General features: G+C 38.6%; 1 protein-coding gene across 1 annotated transcript; it reads right to left on the bottom strand.

The window, feature by feature from the left end:
• Nucleotides 1–2,418: 2,418 nt before the first annotated feature.
• LOC100887895 (zinc finger protein 91) lies at nucleotides 2,419–13,769 on the bottom strand. Its single transcript, XM_011665264.2, has 3 exons — nucleotides 13,670–13,769; nucleotides 7,021–7,324; nucleotides 2,419–5,983 (listed from the first exon to the last, which is right to left on the bottom strand). Exon 3 carries the CDS (start codon nucleotides 5,421–5,423, stop codon nucleotides 2,955–2,957), a length of 2,469 nt encoding a protein of 822 aa, XP_011663566.2. The 5' UTR covers nucleotides 5,424–5,983; nucleotides 7,021–7,324; nucleotides 13,670–13,769; the 3' UTR covers nucleotides 2,419–2,954.
• Nucleotides 13,770–16,537: the final 2,768 nt, after the last annotated feature.

Raw genomic sequence — 16,537 nt, 5'->3', positions numbered from 1 at the left:
TTCTTCTTCTTCTTCTTTTTTTTTTTTTTTTTTTTTTTGGGGGGGGGGGGGGGGTTGTATTTAGGCCTACTCGTTTTTGCTTTGCTTTTATTATTTTCAGTACGTGCTTGGTGAGCGTTCATTAAAAAGTATTGCTGGCCAAGACCCTGAAGCAGAGGGAGAGCCAGGAGTTTGTAAAAGGGGGCACACACAACATTCCTTAATTTGCTGACAAGCAAACAGAAAAGAAAAGAAGAAGACAAAAAGGAGATAAAGAGAGAAGAAGAAACCAAAAGAATAAGCTGAAGGTTGTCACCTTACCGGGCGGCACAATTTAGGACCTATGTAAGGAAAGTCTGTCACTAAGGTTTTTAAAGGAGAGGCCACGAACTGGTTGTGTCTTCCCGCCCGTACAACCCCCCCCCCCCTCCCTTACTGTCCGCACGAACAGAATCTAAGGTGTCCCAGTTTCTGTATATATATATATATATATATATATATATATGTATATATATATATATATATATATATCTGCCTCAGTCATGCAACCACGTAGGCTTACCAGTCAGCCAAGATTTAATGATTACCAATATATACCCAGACGCGGATCCACGGGGGAGGGGGGCTCCCCCCCCCCCCCTCTGGCCTTATTTTTAAAATTACAAAATGTTTTATATGTATTTATTTAGTTGGTGCTCACACTACCCCCCCCCCCCCCCCCCCACTGAGCGAAATTAACGGTCTTCGTGATTCTCAAATTTTCGTGGGCAAAAAAAGAAAAAGAAAATATGCTTACTACCCCCCCCCCCCCCCCCCTATATCGGCAAATCCTGGATCCGCCACTGTATATACCACATATATTGATGGCCGCCTCATCTTTCATTTTTAACAATTTTTAAGCTAATTTCTTAGCTTACAGCCAGGCTGGATGTGTCTAATTGTTACTCGTAAAAAAATAGATATCTCTCAGAATACTTCCGTCTAGTATTTCGGTGTGTGATAACGGATGTTATTTATTTGTTCATCACTTAACGTTGATACCATTTCATTTCATTTCTGTGATTGTATTGTATATCATAGAGTGGAGTAACACGAGTTTACCCATTAATGGCGGCCCTGAAACTATGGGGGTGGGGGCTCCGTTCTAACTCGGAAAATGAAAGGCACATTTATGAGGCTACTGATTAGGTTGGGGTGTTGGAGATGAGCGAGTCGCCTTCTTTTCCCCATTCTCCATTTTAGATTCTCTCTTTTCCCATTCTCTAATTTCTCTTCTTTTTTTTTGGTTTGGGGGGGGGGGGGGGCACGTGCCCCTGTAGCTCCGCCACTTCTATTATATATTGTGAATGATTTGAATGACTGCATGGGTGATTGATCAAATGGGATTCGGCCCTCTTCAAATATCGAAGTTCCCCAAAACGATAATTTTCACCAGGGGCGTATCTAGCATTTTGCTAAGGGGGTGGGGTGTTTAACCTAATGACGATGAGGAGTCCACGAGCCAATGGGGGGGGGGGGGGTGAAGGGTGACCCCCTTGAGCAAAAAAGAAAAAGTTAAATTTCTGATCACAATTTTTTTTTTGGCGGGGGGGGGGTGGGGGTCCGCTCGGCCCCCTCCCATAATCAAAGGTGTCCCAAATATACTATATAGCCAATTTTAACGATTTAATTACAACTCATACAAGATACAAAATATGTAGTGTACATTCAAAGCCGCCTCCTCGTTCACTTTTAACCCCGCCTCCACCAATTCGCACTCTCTCTTTTTCTCCAAGGCTTCCTCTTCTCTCGGTGGTCTTTCGCGCTCTGTTCATGTTGGCCTTTATACCAGTCATGCAATGATTTTTCCCTCTCTCCCTCTCCCTTCTCTTTCACTCACTCTCTCTCTCTCTCTCTCTCTTTCTTTCACCTGGCCATCCCTATCTCTTTCTCTCTCTGTCGCACACTGTTTCTCTCTTAATCAATTCATATTCTAACCCTCATTTTGAATCTTCTTAAAGACATCATTTAACAATGTTAAATCTAAGACGCATGGCCCTGCGTGTTATCAGTGTCTGTGATATGGTGTTATGTTGAAGCCCTGAAAGAATTGCGCTTCAAAATGACCAGGAAGTGCCCCAAAAATTGAAAATCTTTGACTGACCTTTTTTTTTTACCATACTCATTTTCCCCAATGGACAGTAGAGTTATGAAAACTGTTAGGAAAACGCAAAATGAAATTTCGATTTTCAATCATATATATCTCGATAAAAGTCATGGGATCCCTGAATGACTTAAAGGTTTATAATTATGAATGCAGCATGAGCTAAATCAAGGATTTTGTTACAGGATCTGAGACAAAGTTACCGGATCCCTTTAAGTCACATCTTATCTTTCATCCTCATTCCAAGCTATTCTTCTATCTGAAACACACAAACACGACAGTCAGACAAAATTGAATATAGGGTATATCATAATTTTACTCAGAATAATTTAGATGGAAAGCAAAGCTTTGAAAGCTGGGATAACCTTTGACCTCAAATGTTTGATAATACAATCCATGGATATTGAAAGTCATGATATACTATAGCTCACATTCCTTCAAGTGAATACATAAACCCTTTCCATACACTTCAATGCACTAGTGCACAAATGAAAAGATTCTGAATGAATTAAAGTTGAGACTTTTGACAGCTGCCAATGCCACATTACTAACAGAGTCGGCAGTATGCGCACATGAACATGGTTGGATTGGCATGTGTGCACTTGAATAGTTGGAATACTCCCCAGGGAGCGGAGGGTGGGCACTATCAAGTGCTGATAACCAATTGAATCCAATGGCCGAGTTAATAATAATGTGAAGCACTTAGAAATGTAGTATAAAGGGCTATACAAATGTGATTATTATCATTACTAGTGGATACACTTTTTATATTCCTGGCATTCTTTTGATGAGTCAGGAGACCAGACATTTGACAGCTCCCGATGCCGTAATACTAACAGCAGATGGGTATCTTGTTGCTACAGTGCGTCGTCTCATGGGAGTAGCGACTGCCCCTTTGATTGAACCAAGTGTCACAGAACTTACATTTGTAGGGTTTGGTACCAGTGTGGATAAACATATGGGTTCGAAGGCTGTCACTCCTACTGAAGTTTTTCTTGCAAATCAGACAGGCAAATGGCTTTTCTCCAGTGTGCTTTCGGACATGGTGTCTAAGGGCTGTAGACTGCCTGAATGACTTCTCACAGAACTTGCACTTGTGAGGGCGTTTTGGGTTGTGAGTCCTCAGATGTGCTGTGTAGCTGTGTCTCTTCTTGAACACCTTTCCACATTCCAAACACACAAATATTTGAGCCTGAGTTGGGGCTTTCTCTCCTGTTTCTCTGTCTAATGACTGCAGACACACATCTAGATGTGACTGTGTGAAAGAACTACAATTTTCTTCAAGGTCTTTGCCCGACTCGCACAAAGTGACGCCATTTTCACTGTGTGCTTTCTCATGCACAGCGCGACTGCTCCTCTGATCGAACCACTCCTCGCAGAACATACATTTGTATGGTTTGGAACCAGTGTGAATCAACATGTGATTTCTAAGTCCATCACTCCGAATGAAACATTTATTACAGACTTCACAAATGAAGGGTTTTTCACCCGTGTGTTTTCGAACATGGTGAGTCAGCGTCAAGGCCTGCTTGAATCCCATCCCGCAGAACTCGCACTTGTGCGGACGTTCTGACCTGTGTGTCCTCTGATGTGCCGTGTAGCTCCGTCTTTTCCCAAAAGACTTGCCACAATCTGAGCACACAAATGCTTTCTCTTCCACATTTTCTCTTACGTTGGTATTCACTACAGCGGAAGATCTATTCTGTAAGTGAAGGTCAAATGCAGGACTTTGGTTAGACAACGATCCAGGATGAGGATGCAAAGGAATTACAGGTGCTTTTGAGGATGATTGGAGACTTTGGTCATTACTAATATTAATGTCACATGAAGTAGTCCATGAAGTGTGCTGTTGCTCCTCATTAGTCAATGTCCCATTATTAGAATAAAGTTCTGTCTGCCCATGCACGTTATTATTTCTGTTCACTAAATCTGCAATTGTGAGAGCAGCAGAGACTTCTGCGACTTCAGTGCTACTAGTCTCACCATCGGTAAGATTCGATGGACAGAGAGAACCGTTGCACAACATAGCATGTAAGGGTGTATGCCTCAGGAGATTTCTCTTTGCCTTGAAGACCATGTCACAGTGACTGCATTGAAACACCTTCTTCTTAGAATGTCTAAGTCGGTGAGTCTTCCAGTCCTCAATGCTGCTGAAGTTCTGCTCACAAACATCACATGTGAAAGAATTCCTGTAGATCTTGGAGCATTCATGACTGCCCAAATCTTGAAGGTTATCAAATGTCCTTGCACACCGCTTGCATACAAACACAGTCTGGTTACTACTGCTGCAGGGACAATGCTTTCCAAGTTTTCTCTCTGTAGCAAATGAAGTCCCACATTCATCACAAGAGTACAGCTTTTTGTTGTGAACTTGTTGCCTATGCACCCTGAGTGTACAAAGGTTAGGACAAGCTTTACCACATTCTGTGCACTTCCTGTTCACCACACTTGCTCTTTGGTGATTCTGCAACCCAAACTTCTGCCTGAATTTCATTCCACACTCATCGCATGTGAACGTTTCGTCGTTTTTGTGGACTTTCTCATGCAGGATACGACCGTTCCTCTGGTTGAACCTGCGGTCACAGAAGGAACACTTATAGGGTGTCTCACCCGTGTGGGTGCGGATATGGGTCTTCAAGGTGTCTCTTCTCCCAAATGTTTTCTTACAAATCCGACAACTGTATCGTTTTTCTCTTGTGTGAACACGCTCGTGAACGTACAGGGCATTGCTTCGTCGGAAACTCTTCCCGCAGTATTTGCACTCAAGAGGGCGCTCTCCTGTATGGATGCGACAGTGTTCTCGGTAGAACCGTTGATGGTTGAACTCCTTGCCACACTCTCTGCAGAGGAACTTGACATCAGTCTGAGACTTCTCTTCATCACAGGAAGGTGCGGATACAGTATTCACACCACTTGCCCTAGGAGCAGAACTATGACCGAGAATGGTTGGCTTTGAGGATGTATCGCTGAAACAGCTACTTTGAATACCATCTGGTTCGTTGCTCAACAGATTCCCAAAATGACTAACTTCATCATGAGCTGGACTCTCTTGGCCAACTTCATCATAGTCTGTGTTGTCCAATACAAGCATTCTGTCTCTGCCCAAGTGGGAGGCCTCTATACCACCAAGTGGGGTCTGATAGTTGCGGTTCTGTGGTTGTGATGCCTCATGCTGGGCCACATGTGATGATCCTTCAAACAGAGTCTGCTGTCTTCCCTCTTCAATATCACTGAGCAGGGCCGAGCACATGGAAAGGAGCGAGTGGGATAGATCAGAGTACACAGCCTCATTTGAAGCCATGATCAATCACAGACCTTCCAATGAAACATTCAAGGATTCAAATCCTAAGAACTGGTATTTGGTGAGGGGATCACTGGGCAGGTTCGTGAGTTGATATATTCATGTAAGGGCACAACCACTACCAATTATATACTTTTCAATAATTATCATTCTATTTCCATGGCCCATGAACTCATTACCAAGTATCACAATATAAGAATTATTTCGGGAGAAATAAATGAAATAATCTAATAAAGTGCCTCATTACGATCAGTGTGATGTCAAACTGCGCCACCTGACCCAGTGATAGCTCGTGTTATAATGTATAGTCACCATTTGCGACATGCGATGGTGATTACTTTAGTGAATTATACATGGGACATTACTCGCTGGAAATAATTATTCTTGCATGTTGTTAACATCGCAATCAATGAGTGATTCCTGAAAATAAAATTCCCTCAAAAATAACTGCTAATACAGTATTCAGTAGATGAAGCAGATACTGTGTGCACGCCAAAAATCCACAGGCAGGGTTTCCAAATAGGTCCGATACAGCTTCATCAAAGATCCTATGACAGCATCTGAAAGGTGATATGAAAAAGATAAACTTCCTAGGAATCAAAAGTTCACAACAAACAGATGACATTCACAGGAGCGAGAAATGGGGAAAGATCATTCAAAAGTTCATATTATGTTTTTTTAAATTCACAACAAGTAGGGAAAATGTTTTAAAAACATATCAGGGGCGAAGGATCTAGTTGACGGTAAACATGTTTACTCAAATGCTTCGTCTGCTAGAAAAAGATATCAGGGGGGTGTTTCACAAAGATACTAAGTAGAACTTAACTCTAAGTTGGACTTAAAAATTCTGGAGAGCCATTTGTAGCCTTTATACACTGTATGAAATATATTCAAAAGCAAAAATTCAATACTTTTAGACTTTTCATGTAACCTCCTTGGTAATAGAAAATATGAATGATTTGAATCAACATTTTATGCCCTTTAAGATAACTTTTACGAAATATTTTCAAAGAAGCTTACAGCTTTCCATAATTGTTAAGTCCAACTTAGAAATAAGTTGACTAAGAATCTTTGTGAAACACCCCCCTGGAATGTATTAAAGGGCAAGTCTGCCCTGATATTAAGATGGTTTTAATACAAGCAGAACATTATGTGAAACACATTATAAAAGTTTGAGCAATATCTGAGTTAAAAATAGGAGGGTTATGAAATTTCTAAATTTGTAAGCAGTGAAACACAAATTGGCAACACTGTGACAAATCTTGTGAGGTCCTCTCCAAGTTGCTCTGTACAGAAAATTTCATAAACCTTCATTTTCTGATTCATTGACATTATGGATTTCATACTTTTCTAATTTTGATATAGTACAGTGAAAATGGGAGGGAAGTGGGGACCTCACAATGTTGCCAATTTGTGCTTGATTGATTGCATCTTCTAAAATTCATAACTTCCCTATTTTTAATCGAATTTTGCTCAATCTTAATCCTATATGCTATGGGTCAGTATGCCCTCTATACATTCTCATCCTCGTTTAGTCATTGTGCATATTGAGAAACAGGGCATGCCACTAAACATCTCATGAATCAAAGAGCTTTACCTGAAAAACAGAAGACCAGATGGTGGGGGTTATGTTAGATGACATCTATGTCCCATAGCTTGGAGGTCGTTGGGGCGATGATGAAATTGACCTTGAGACACAGGTTCTCCAAAACTTCCTGTCTTCAGCTGTTCTAGTTAGCTGCTAAAATAACGTTTCCATCCACTGCTTATGTTATCAATCTACATGTATGTTCTAGTTGGCCTGCCCCTCTTTCTTCTCCCATCAGTTCTTCCTTGCAAGATGGTGTTTTTTGTTACATCACATCAAGCCAAATGACAGCAAAGCAACCATGATTTCTATCCTGAAAGTGAAGAAAAAATAATAATAGAAAAGAAACAAAAATATTAATTCTTAGAACACAAAAGGTGGAGGATTCTGGTGTGTTGCATTACATGACATCAAACCAAATGAGGTTGAAGCGACCGCAATCACCTTCTGCTGTTGAATTCTATCCCAGAAATGAAAATATAATGGAAGAGAATTCTTTCATGATCATGACATGGACAAACAAAAGTGAATTATATCCGCATACAGCCACTATAGGTGATGCAAATTTAGGTAATGGTTTCCAAATACTCATTATTTTGATACAACTGCTCATCTTGAAAGTCAGGGCCCCCGTCACAAAAAATTTACCATTGATAGTAACTTAATTATAATCAATATTAACTTATAAGTATTTCATGGCAACATAACTCAACAGCCAATACAATCAAAACTTCCATGGAACTTGGAAGTTGCGAATATAAATGGCAAAGTTACCATCAATAGTAAGTTTCATGCAATGGGCCCTGGAGTCCTGGAGTCTGTCTTCTCATTTTGCTAGTTTGTTAATTCAATCTTTATTTTTATTTTTCAGTCAAGTTCTCCAGCACTGAGACTAGAACTAAATTGCAATAATTGATTACATCAGGCATGTTTTGGAGGAGCATTTGCACTTTGCAGCTCATCATTCAATTTTTAAAGTAATCATGATCGATTTTTCTAAAAACTAGCATTGACAAATTAAGTTACAAAGGAAGGTTATTCCTACATGTATGAGTACATAATTATATTATGAAAAGATCTACCCCTACTGGCAATTTTAATTTGTACATGTGGGCAGGCGCGGATCCAGGATTTCTTAGGGGGAGGCCCGAATTTGAAATAAATTTGAAATTTAGTATGCTGAAATTTGAAAAATCGTGCCGGTCGATATTTTGCTCAACACCCCCCCCCCCCCCCCTTCCCTGGATTCGCACCTGCATGTGGGGTGTACTTTACTTTAGATGGAGTCTGTCTTATTTTCTTAAAAATTACTTAAATCTATGCAAATACAGCAACAATCAGTGTTAACTCACTGGGAGCAAATTTAGAATCCCGCCACAAAAATAAATTAGGCAACAGGACCCAGACGTTCGTAGGTTAACCAACGTTTCACCAATGAAACTAACTCTGAAGTCTGAAGTTTCTTAGGTGACACAGAACCATCCATTATTTCAGATTACTCAACATTAATCTATGCAACCACTCCTTCAATCAACCTCCCGATGTCAGGGGCAGATCTAGCTTTTTCCCAAGGGGGGGGGGGGGGTTGACCAAGTGGCGGATCAAGGATTCTCCAAAAATTGTGCTGTTTTACTGTTGTTTTTTTCCCCTTCTTTTTTTTTCTTTTTTTTTCTTCCCACTTGGCCGCCCAAGGGGGGGGGGGGGTTAAACCACTGAACCTCCCCCCCTAGATCTGCCCCTGCATGTCAGCCGAGCTAGCCCCTTCCAATTCAGTCAAACTTTAACTAAGTCTAAGTCTTCACCAAAGAAAAATTCATCAACTTCGAGTTTAGTCCAGCAATCAATTTTCACATAAAATCTACACCAGTTTTCTTCTAATGTTAAAACGAAAAAAATCAACATGGAAAAGAGCATCATTGCATTGACAAATTAAGCAACGGTAGCTAGCCTATTATTGTTATGTTGATTGGTCGCGCGATTGATTGATGCCCAGTGACCAAAATTTGAGTCTATTTATTGTTTGGATTGATCGCGTACATGAATATTTATATGCGCGCATGATTATTCATGCTGGGATTGATCCTAGCCTAAAAGCGAATTGGTGAACCAGTCAGGTAGAATCGATTTTAAGCTGAGATTGAAATCAATCCCCAAAATTGCTCTTAGGAACGATATCGTTCCCAGTCCCAGAGACAGCGTAATTCAGAAATTGTCAGTACAAATATACAGCGTGCGATAATGGTAAATGCAGTGCACGTGAGTATTCTTTAGATTGGTGCCGCCTCTGTGTATCAGACTCTTGCAGCGAGTTCACAGTGCGCACCATCTGAAGAAACCGAGCATACACTGCATTTATATTACGCACAACAGGGTCAAGTGCGTTATTTGTTTTATAAAATAGCAACACATGAAAATAAATAGAATCTAGGAGAGTTATGTTGGTTCAAGAAATTTAAAAAAGATAAGACCTTGCTACTTGCTCTACACATACGCTGCGCTGAATATCGATCTTGGACCGTGCAATGATTCTTTTGAGCAGTAGGGGCGCTGGTCCGAGAATGAGGATCGTCCTCTTAAACAAGGATATCCTCATAAACGAGGACAAAATGCGTCCTCAAAAATAAGGGTTGTCTGCATTTTCGAGGACGTTTTTTTTCATCAGGGCTCTGGTTTCATGTTACAGAACCGCCCGCTGGCGATGCCAAAAATGGATTCCCCAAGGGAAAATAACCCTAGTTCACCGCTACTTTTATGGGTTGTCCGTCTTCCCAAGGATTTATTGCTTATAATGTGAAGGTCTCTGTACAATGTCAATGTAAAATGCATCAAGAAAATCATTGCAGAATTCGGTTTTTGCATCGCCAATGCGCCGATCAAAAATATGAAACGTCTGCAAAAATGCAGACGGTACCTAGTTTTGAGGACGCATCGGTCTGTGTTTACGAAGACGATCCTTGTTTATGAAGACGATCCTTATTCTCGGACTGTTGAGTTGACTGCGCTTTTTCATTTTTGGCACGATCATGCATATCCCATGCACACAAAAAAGGTGCATGTCGTGTGACACGTTTTGACCAATCACGATGATTAAAATACTAGAGCTTTTTAAAAGTAGCAATAATCTAATCGCAGTAGACGGGAATTCGAATGCCCGACTGTAAATTAAACTTCATACATTCGCATAGACCGAAAGCTTCAGTCTCTATAATCGTCGGTTGTTCCACTGAGACTACGTCTGGCTCCACTAGACCACTAGACGGATTGTGAAGAATAGACTCCAATGGTATGTAGAAAAGAACAATATACTTCCTCCCCTCATGACTGGCTTTCGTAGTAAACGTGGGGTCACGGATAACATTGTACTTTTAGAGAATGCCATCCAAAGAAGCATTAATGTTGGTGAATATACTTTAGCAATCTTTCTCGATATTGAAAAGGCATATGACAGACTTTGTATCAAAGGCCTTATTTACAAACTATCAGTACATGGTATTACAGGTAATATGCTCGAGTTTCTCTATAACTATCTGAAAGAGCGGACTTTCCAAGTAAAGATTGGTAAAGAAGAATCAAAATTATATGAAATGTACAACAGCCTCCCCCAGGGGAGTGTCTTAAGTCCTATATTGTATAATATCATGATGAGTGATATTCCAACAGATGAATTAATCACCACATCTATTTATGCTGATGACTGTGTCATCTGGATGTCAGGTAATAACATAGAAATTATTTCAAACAGAATACAGTGCTATCTGAACACATTGAGTGAATGGTTTACTAAATGGGGCTTTCGCCTTTCACAGAGTAAATCCTTTCCAGTGTTATTTACTAAAAACAATAAAGCAAAATACCCAGAACTGAAATTAAACAACGACGCACTTTTATTCCAATCAAAGAAGCATTTCCTAGGACTTATATTTGACAAAAGACTTTCATGGAAGACGCACATAGATGCCGTAGTCCTTAGATGTAAAAAGAAACTGAACATTCTTAGGTGCCTTACTGGGACTACATGGGGAAGCTCCTCGAAATCCCTGCTAATGGTATATAGAGCATTGATAAGATCGTTATTAGATTTTGGTTGTGAAGCCTATGACAGTGCGGCTCAAAGTATAAAGAAATCACTTGACTCCATTCAATATCAAGCCTTGAGAATTTGTGCGGGAGCTCTTCCTCTTACATCATTAGATTCACTACAAGTTGAACTAGGTGAAATGCCCTTAGACTTAAGAAGACAGATGCTGGCGGACAGATTCAGACAAAAGATTGAAATGCATCGAGATCACCCTGTCATATTAAACGTTAAGCCCAGCTGGCAAATGGAACTTTTGAAGCTCCAAAAGAATAACAAGCCATTTGGATGCAGAACAGAACTAATGAAACATTGTACTATCGAACCTTACACTATACCTAGTTTCCCCCCTTGGAAAATTAATGCTCCAAAAGTGTCGATAGAATTAAGCGAAATAGTGAACAAACATGAAAACCCATCTTATTTACGTCAACGCAGTTTAGAATTGATCAGTACCAAATGGCCAATACAACTACACATCTATACAGATGGGTCAAAGGTTCCAAGTTTTGGAATAAGTTCTGCTTCTTTTTATGTACCAGCATTCTCCTTTCAACAAGCCAAACGATTGGCGGATCACACCTCATCTTTCAGAGCCGAATTGGCTGCAATTGTCCTTGCGCTTAATTGGCTAGAGAACATTAATGTGTATGTTGGCATTGTTATTTTTTGTGATTCCGTAAGCGCCCTGCTCGCCATAAAGGATGAAAAAGATATTACATTTGTAACTGAAATTATTACATTAAGTACAAAATTATCGTATCAAGGAAAACACATACACTTAGAATGGATTCCTAGCCATTGTGGTGTACACGGAAATGAAATGGCAGATTTTTATGCAAAATCTGCTTTACAAAATAACATTGAAATTTGTAATAAATTATCCTTTTCTGAAATAAAGAGTATTATTACCAGCAAGTATATAAAACTCTGGCAAGACAGATGGAATAATTCTGATAGATCTCTTAGACATATACTGCCTACAGTAAATCAACCATATGAATGTAAGTTGAACAGATTTGAAGAAAGTATTCTCCATAGATTAAGAATAGGAGTGATAGGTTTGAACTTAGATCTCTTCAGATTGAATATACACTCGACAGGCCATTGCAATAACTGCATAGGACGTACTGAAACTGTAAACCACTTTCTCACTGAATGCCCAAAGTACATAATAGAAAGAGCTATGTTACTCGTAGAAACTGATTTATCACATCCACAGGAAATCATGACACTACTTAAACTTTCAGAAATAGTTAAACAAAAAGCAATAGTTCGCTTCGTTTTAAGAACAAAGCGGCTGTATCCAAACAATTAAATTGTTGTTGAGTTTTTTTTTTTTTTTTTTTTTTTTTTTTTTCTTCTTATCTTCTCTTTTCCTTTTTCTTGCACCAATAAAGCCCACAATACTTGTAACTAATTTGACCATTTACTTTTCTAACAATTCGGTGATCACCTCCAACATCACATGCTAGCTGGCACCCCCTCACCTATGCCGGAGTGACCTAGGTTAAAACCGAAAGTCTGCGAAATATACCTCAAAGACTGGTAAGATGGCATTTTGAAAAGGGTGGGGGTAAGTGCGAAGTACACATGTGCATACGTGAGGTGATATTTGAACGCGCACGTGCGCGTAAACACAAGTACGTACGTTTAGTTTTAGTTTATAGGCGTTTTTTTTTATTCAAAACTTGCTAGGCCGTCGTCTCTTTCCAAAATTATTAATTTATTGAATTTTCTCTCTAAAAAAAGTTATAGAGTCTAAAAAGAAAAAAAGAGGAAGGAAAGAGGATGGAAGGAGAAAGAATCCTAAAAATAGTCATTTATGACATGAAATTGTACATATATGTATATATATAAATAATTCATAAAATAGTGTGTGGCAAAAATAGTCAACTGTGACTGATTGCCAAACAAAAACAAATCAAGAAGAAGAAGAAGAAGACGGCAGCGAGAGTTTAACACGGCTTGCAAGATTTTCAACATGGATGTCGATTTTGACCGATAATTTCCTTAAAAGGGACCATTAAACGGATTATATCAATCAAGTTAGTAAGTGGAACCGATGTATTATAGCCTAGGCCTAATTTAAAATTGGAAATGAACGAGGTAAAATGACATTTTGGGGGATTTGGGGGGCATAACAATACGGCCGTGGCAAGTTTGTGGGAGGGGCCTAGCGGCTAAAATCTAGCGGAATAAGTTCAACACAGGCTGGCATAGGCAGTCGTTCTGTCTCTATAACCGGAGGTCTAGTGGAGCCAGACGTAGTCTCAGTGGAACAACCGACGATTATAGAGACTGAAGCTTTCGGTCTAACATTCGCACTGCCTCATGCATGCATACACTAACTACGCAACACTACACACGTTCCACGGACGCCGCCTGGTTGCCCATGAAAACCCAGCCCTGCAGCCATGGCTAGGCTAGCCTCTGTTGTCCGGCTGAGAGGACGGGCATTCTTGAAAAACGCAAGACTGATCAATGACAGGCCTCATTTTTTTTAATAAACACTATTACAATAGATGTATAATTAGCCCATAATTCTAAGCCATTAATTCAATTGGATTTTTTAGAAATTACCTTCAGAAGCCAGTTTTTCTACTTTTCTTCGTTCTTCCACAAAATGTCTGTTCTGCTTCAATCACTTTGTTGATATCCAGTGCGCCCTCTTTTGGCAGTTGTATGAGTAGATCATTTCTATCAAGGTGTACATTTATACATGATGAATGCTCAGCGCATCATAATTATTCCCAACACTTTTGAAAGGCTTATAAAGCTTGAAACATTCAGATTTAATATGAGGAATTAATGCAGAGATGGCGGAGCACCTTCCAAATTGGGGGGGGGGGGGGGTCGCATCAACAAAAAAGGGCACCTCCAAAAGAAAATCTCAAAGCGAAATATACCATTTTTTTAGACATTGGTATATCCCTTAAATTGTGATTAAATTATCAGGGATGATTTCAATATTGTTTCTCTTTATACATCATACAAAATATCACAGCATCATACTTTGCAGTTAGGTGTGATTGTCTGAATATTCATTTGCGAGCGCCGCCTTTATAATGTTATAGGCAGTTTTTTTTTTTATTAGAAACAAAAATCTTTCTTTTTTTTCTTCGTCCTCTCTCCTTGCATCCCGGCCTTGCATCTTCTTCTTCTGTTTCTTGTTCTCGTCCTTCTTCTTCATCTTCGTGTAAGTTCTTGTTCTTGTTTTTCTTTTTCTTTTTCTTCATGTTCTTCTTATTCTTGTTTTTCTTCTTGTTTTTAATAATAATAATAATAATTAGGCCTAGATATTATCTCAAATCATCTAGACTGGATTAAAGTGACATTATATATTTTTTCTTAGTAACCTTAGTTTAATCTGATTATATTTTCGTAGGCAGATACAAAATACTTCCCAAGATAAATATTCCTGTAAAGTCTCAGCTAGAAAAAGACATTTATAAAGTCCTGATATTAGTATGCGCATTATTAATTGGCTGCTCTAAGTCATTTTTTCTTCTTCAAATTTAGCATGTTTTTGTTTTAGGGCGCATTATTTATTTTGCACCCCAAAGATTAATTTTTTAATGCTCATTCCTTTGTTTTAAATCTTCTTCTTTTTTAAGTAAAACTTCTGAATATATTTTGCAACTTAACGAGCTTTTATCATATGATCATGAGTCAGAGAAGCTTAGAAGAAGAAGAAAGAAGAAAGAAGAAGAAGAAGAAGAAAACAAAATGATAGAAAATAACCCACGGAAGAACATGTTCCCCCATTATCCCCCCCCCCCCCCAGGTCCCCAATTAGTGCTCATTTTGCTTATGATTGATAATATACTAATGTTGTAAAGTTATTATTAGTTTTATTACTGTGAGGTATAGGGTATGGCAGGGGGTGACTGAAGGGGGTATTGTTGCTTACCAATAGTATTGGATATTTTTATGTCACAGACTTTGATTCCTTCATTGTAATCTAATTCAAATTTATTTTCTCCCTGTTGTATAATGAACTCAATAGGAAATTAATTGGTTCATTTGTATGATTTAACTGATTCTATCACTGGCAATTACATTAATGTTAATTTTTGAACTCATACTTTTATCTGAATATACATGTACTTTTCATCCTGACTAACTTTTATTGATTTTGTGTCTTGGGATTCAGGATTTGCAAATGATTACATGAAGCTTGTAGTGTCTGTCTCTTATAATTTCAATAAATTAATTGCATTTTCTTTAGAAAATCATATCCAGATAATGTAATACAATATGTACATCATATGCAAGTTGTGCACATTTCAAAGTTAATGATAAGTTTAAAAATTGTCAAAGAACAATTTCTTGAAATTATTACAATATTTACAATCATGTTTAAATAGAGGAAAAGTCTCAGAAAAGATGAATTGCTTCAAGTAACACTGGATAAGTTTTCTTTCCTTTTATTATCAATATCATCAATATCAAAACATTTTCTGATCTTCAAATGGAATGCTATGATAAACAGGAAAACATAACAAGGCCTATTACAATAAATGTTTTTTTCTCAAATTTCATTTTCAAGCTCAGTAATACATGTACAGTTAACAACTAAATTATTCATACCCTTACCAAGTCTTGTGAACAAAATCAAGTATGTGAAATATTGATTTGTCCAGATTTACATTTCTTGAAAATGTGTCATATTAAAGTTAACAGTAAAAGAGTATTCTAAAAAGGCCGTAAGTCAACCAGCCCACCTTTCATTCTTCAGCCACCCCAAAAAAAAAAAAAAAATAAATAAAAATCAAATTTACAAGGGGTATGAATAATTCAGTCGTTAACTGTACATGTATGTGGCATTCTGATTTACTGATAGCCCTGTTATTGAATCTGGACATGTTGATACAACAGGTCCATACATGCCAACATTTGAAAATCAGAAATCTGTACAAATTATGCTATTTTCAAAAAAAAGAGGAACAATCCTAACTCTCCTATTCAATACTACAGACAAATTTGTACAGGAAGTGGAACACCTGCATTAAAATGATAATTATCTTCTCCCAAAAAGAGGAATGTTCCTCTTTAATCTGAACAGTTGGCATGTCTGCAGGTCTCAATACTCATATAACATGGCGGGGGGGGGGGGGGGGGGGGGGGGAGAAACCACATCACTGTTCAGTTTTGATATAATTTGTTAAGAGACAGAAGGGCATTAATCCTGTATGAAAATATATGAGTTATGGCTTCAAACAGATATTTTCTTTACAAAAGTCAAGGGGTGACATGTATTTGCAATAGCCTTACTATTTACTTAGAACTCAATGGGCTTACAACCCACATGAGCACAGAACTGGATTAAAAACAACTTATCTCTTGAAAACCAGATGAGCACGGAGGCATATCCCTCAATAACTAAATAAGACTAAATTTTCAATTTAAGAAATTACGTTGAAAAATCTTGGTTAGAACAATGTACGC

The sequence above is a fragment of the Strongylocentrotus purpuratus genome, unplaced genomic scaffold (genome assembly GCF_000002235.5).
Source record: "Strongylocentrotus purpuratus isolate Spur 01 unplaced genomic scaffold, Spur_5.0 spur5_scaffold_1, whole genome shotgun sequence".
NCBI lineage: Eukaryota > Metazoa > Echinodermata > Echinoidea > Camarodonta > Strongylocentrotidae > Strongylocentrotus > Strongylocentrotus purpuratus.
Note: the sequence above shows the minus strand (reverse complement) of the source record. Positions and strands in the feature narration are given on the sequence as shown.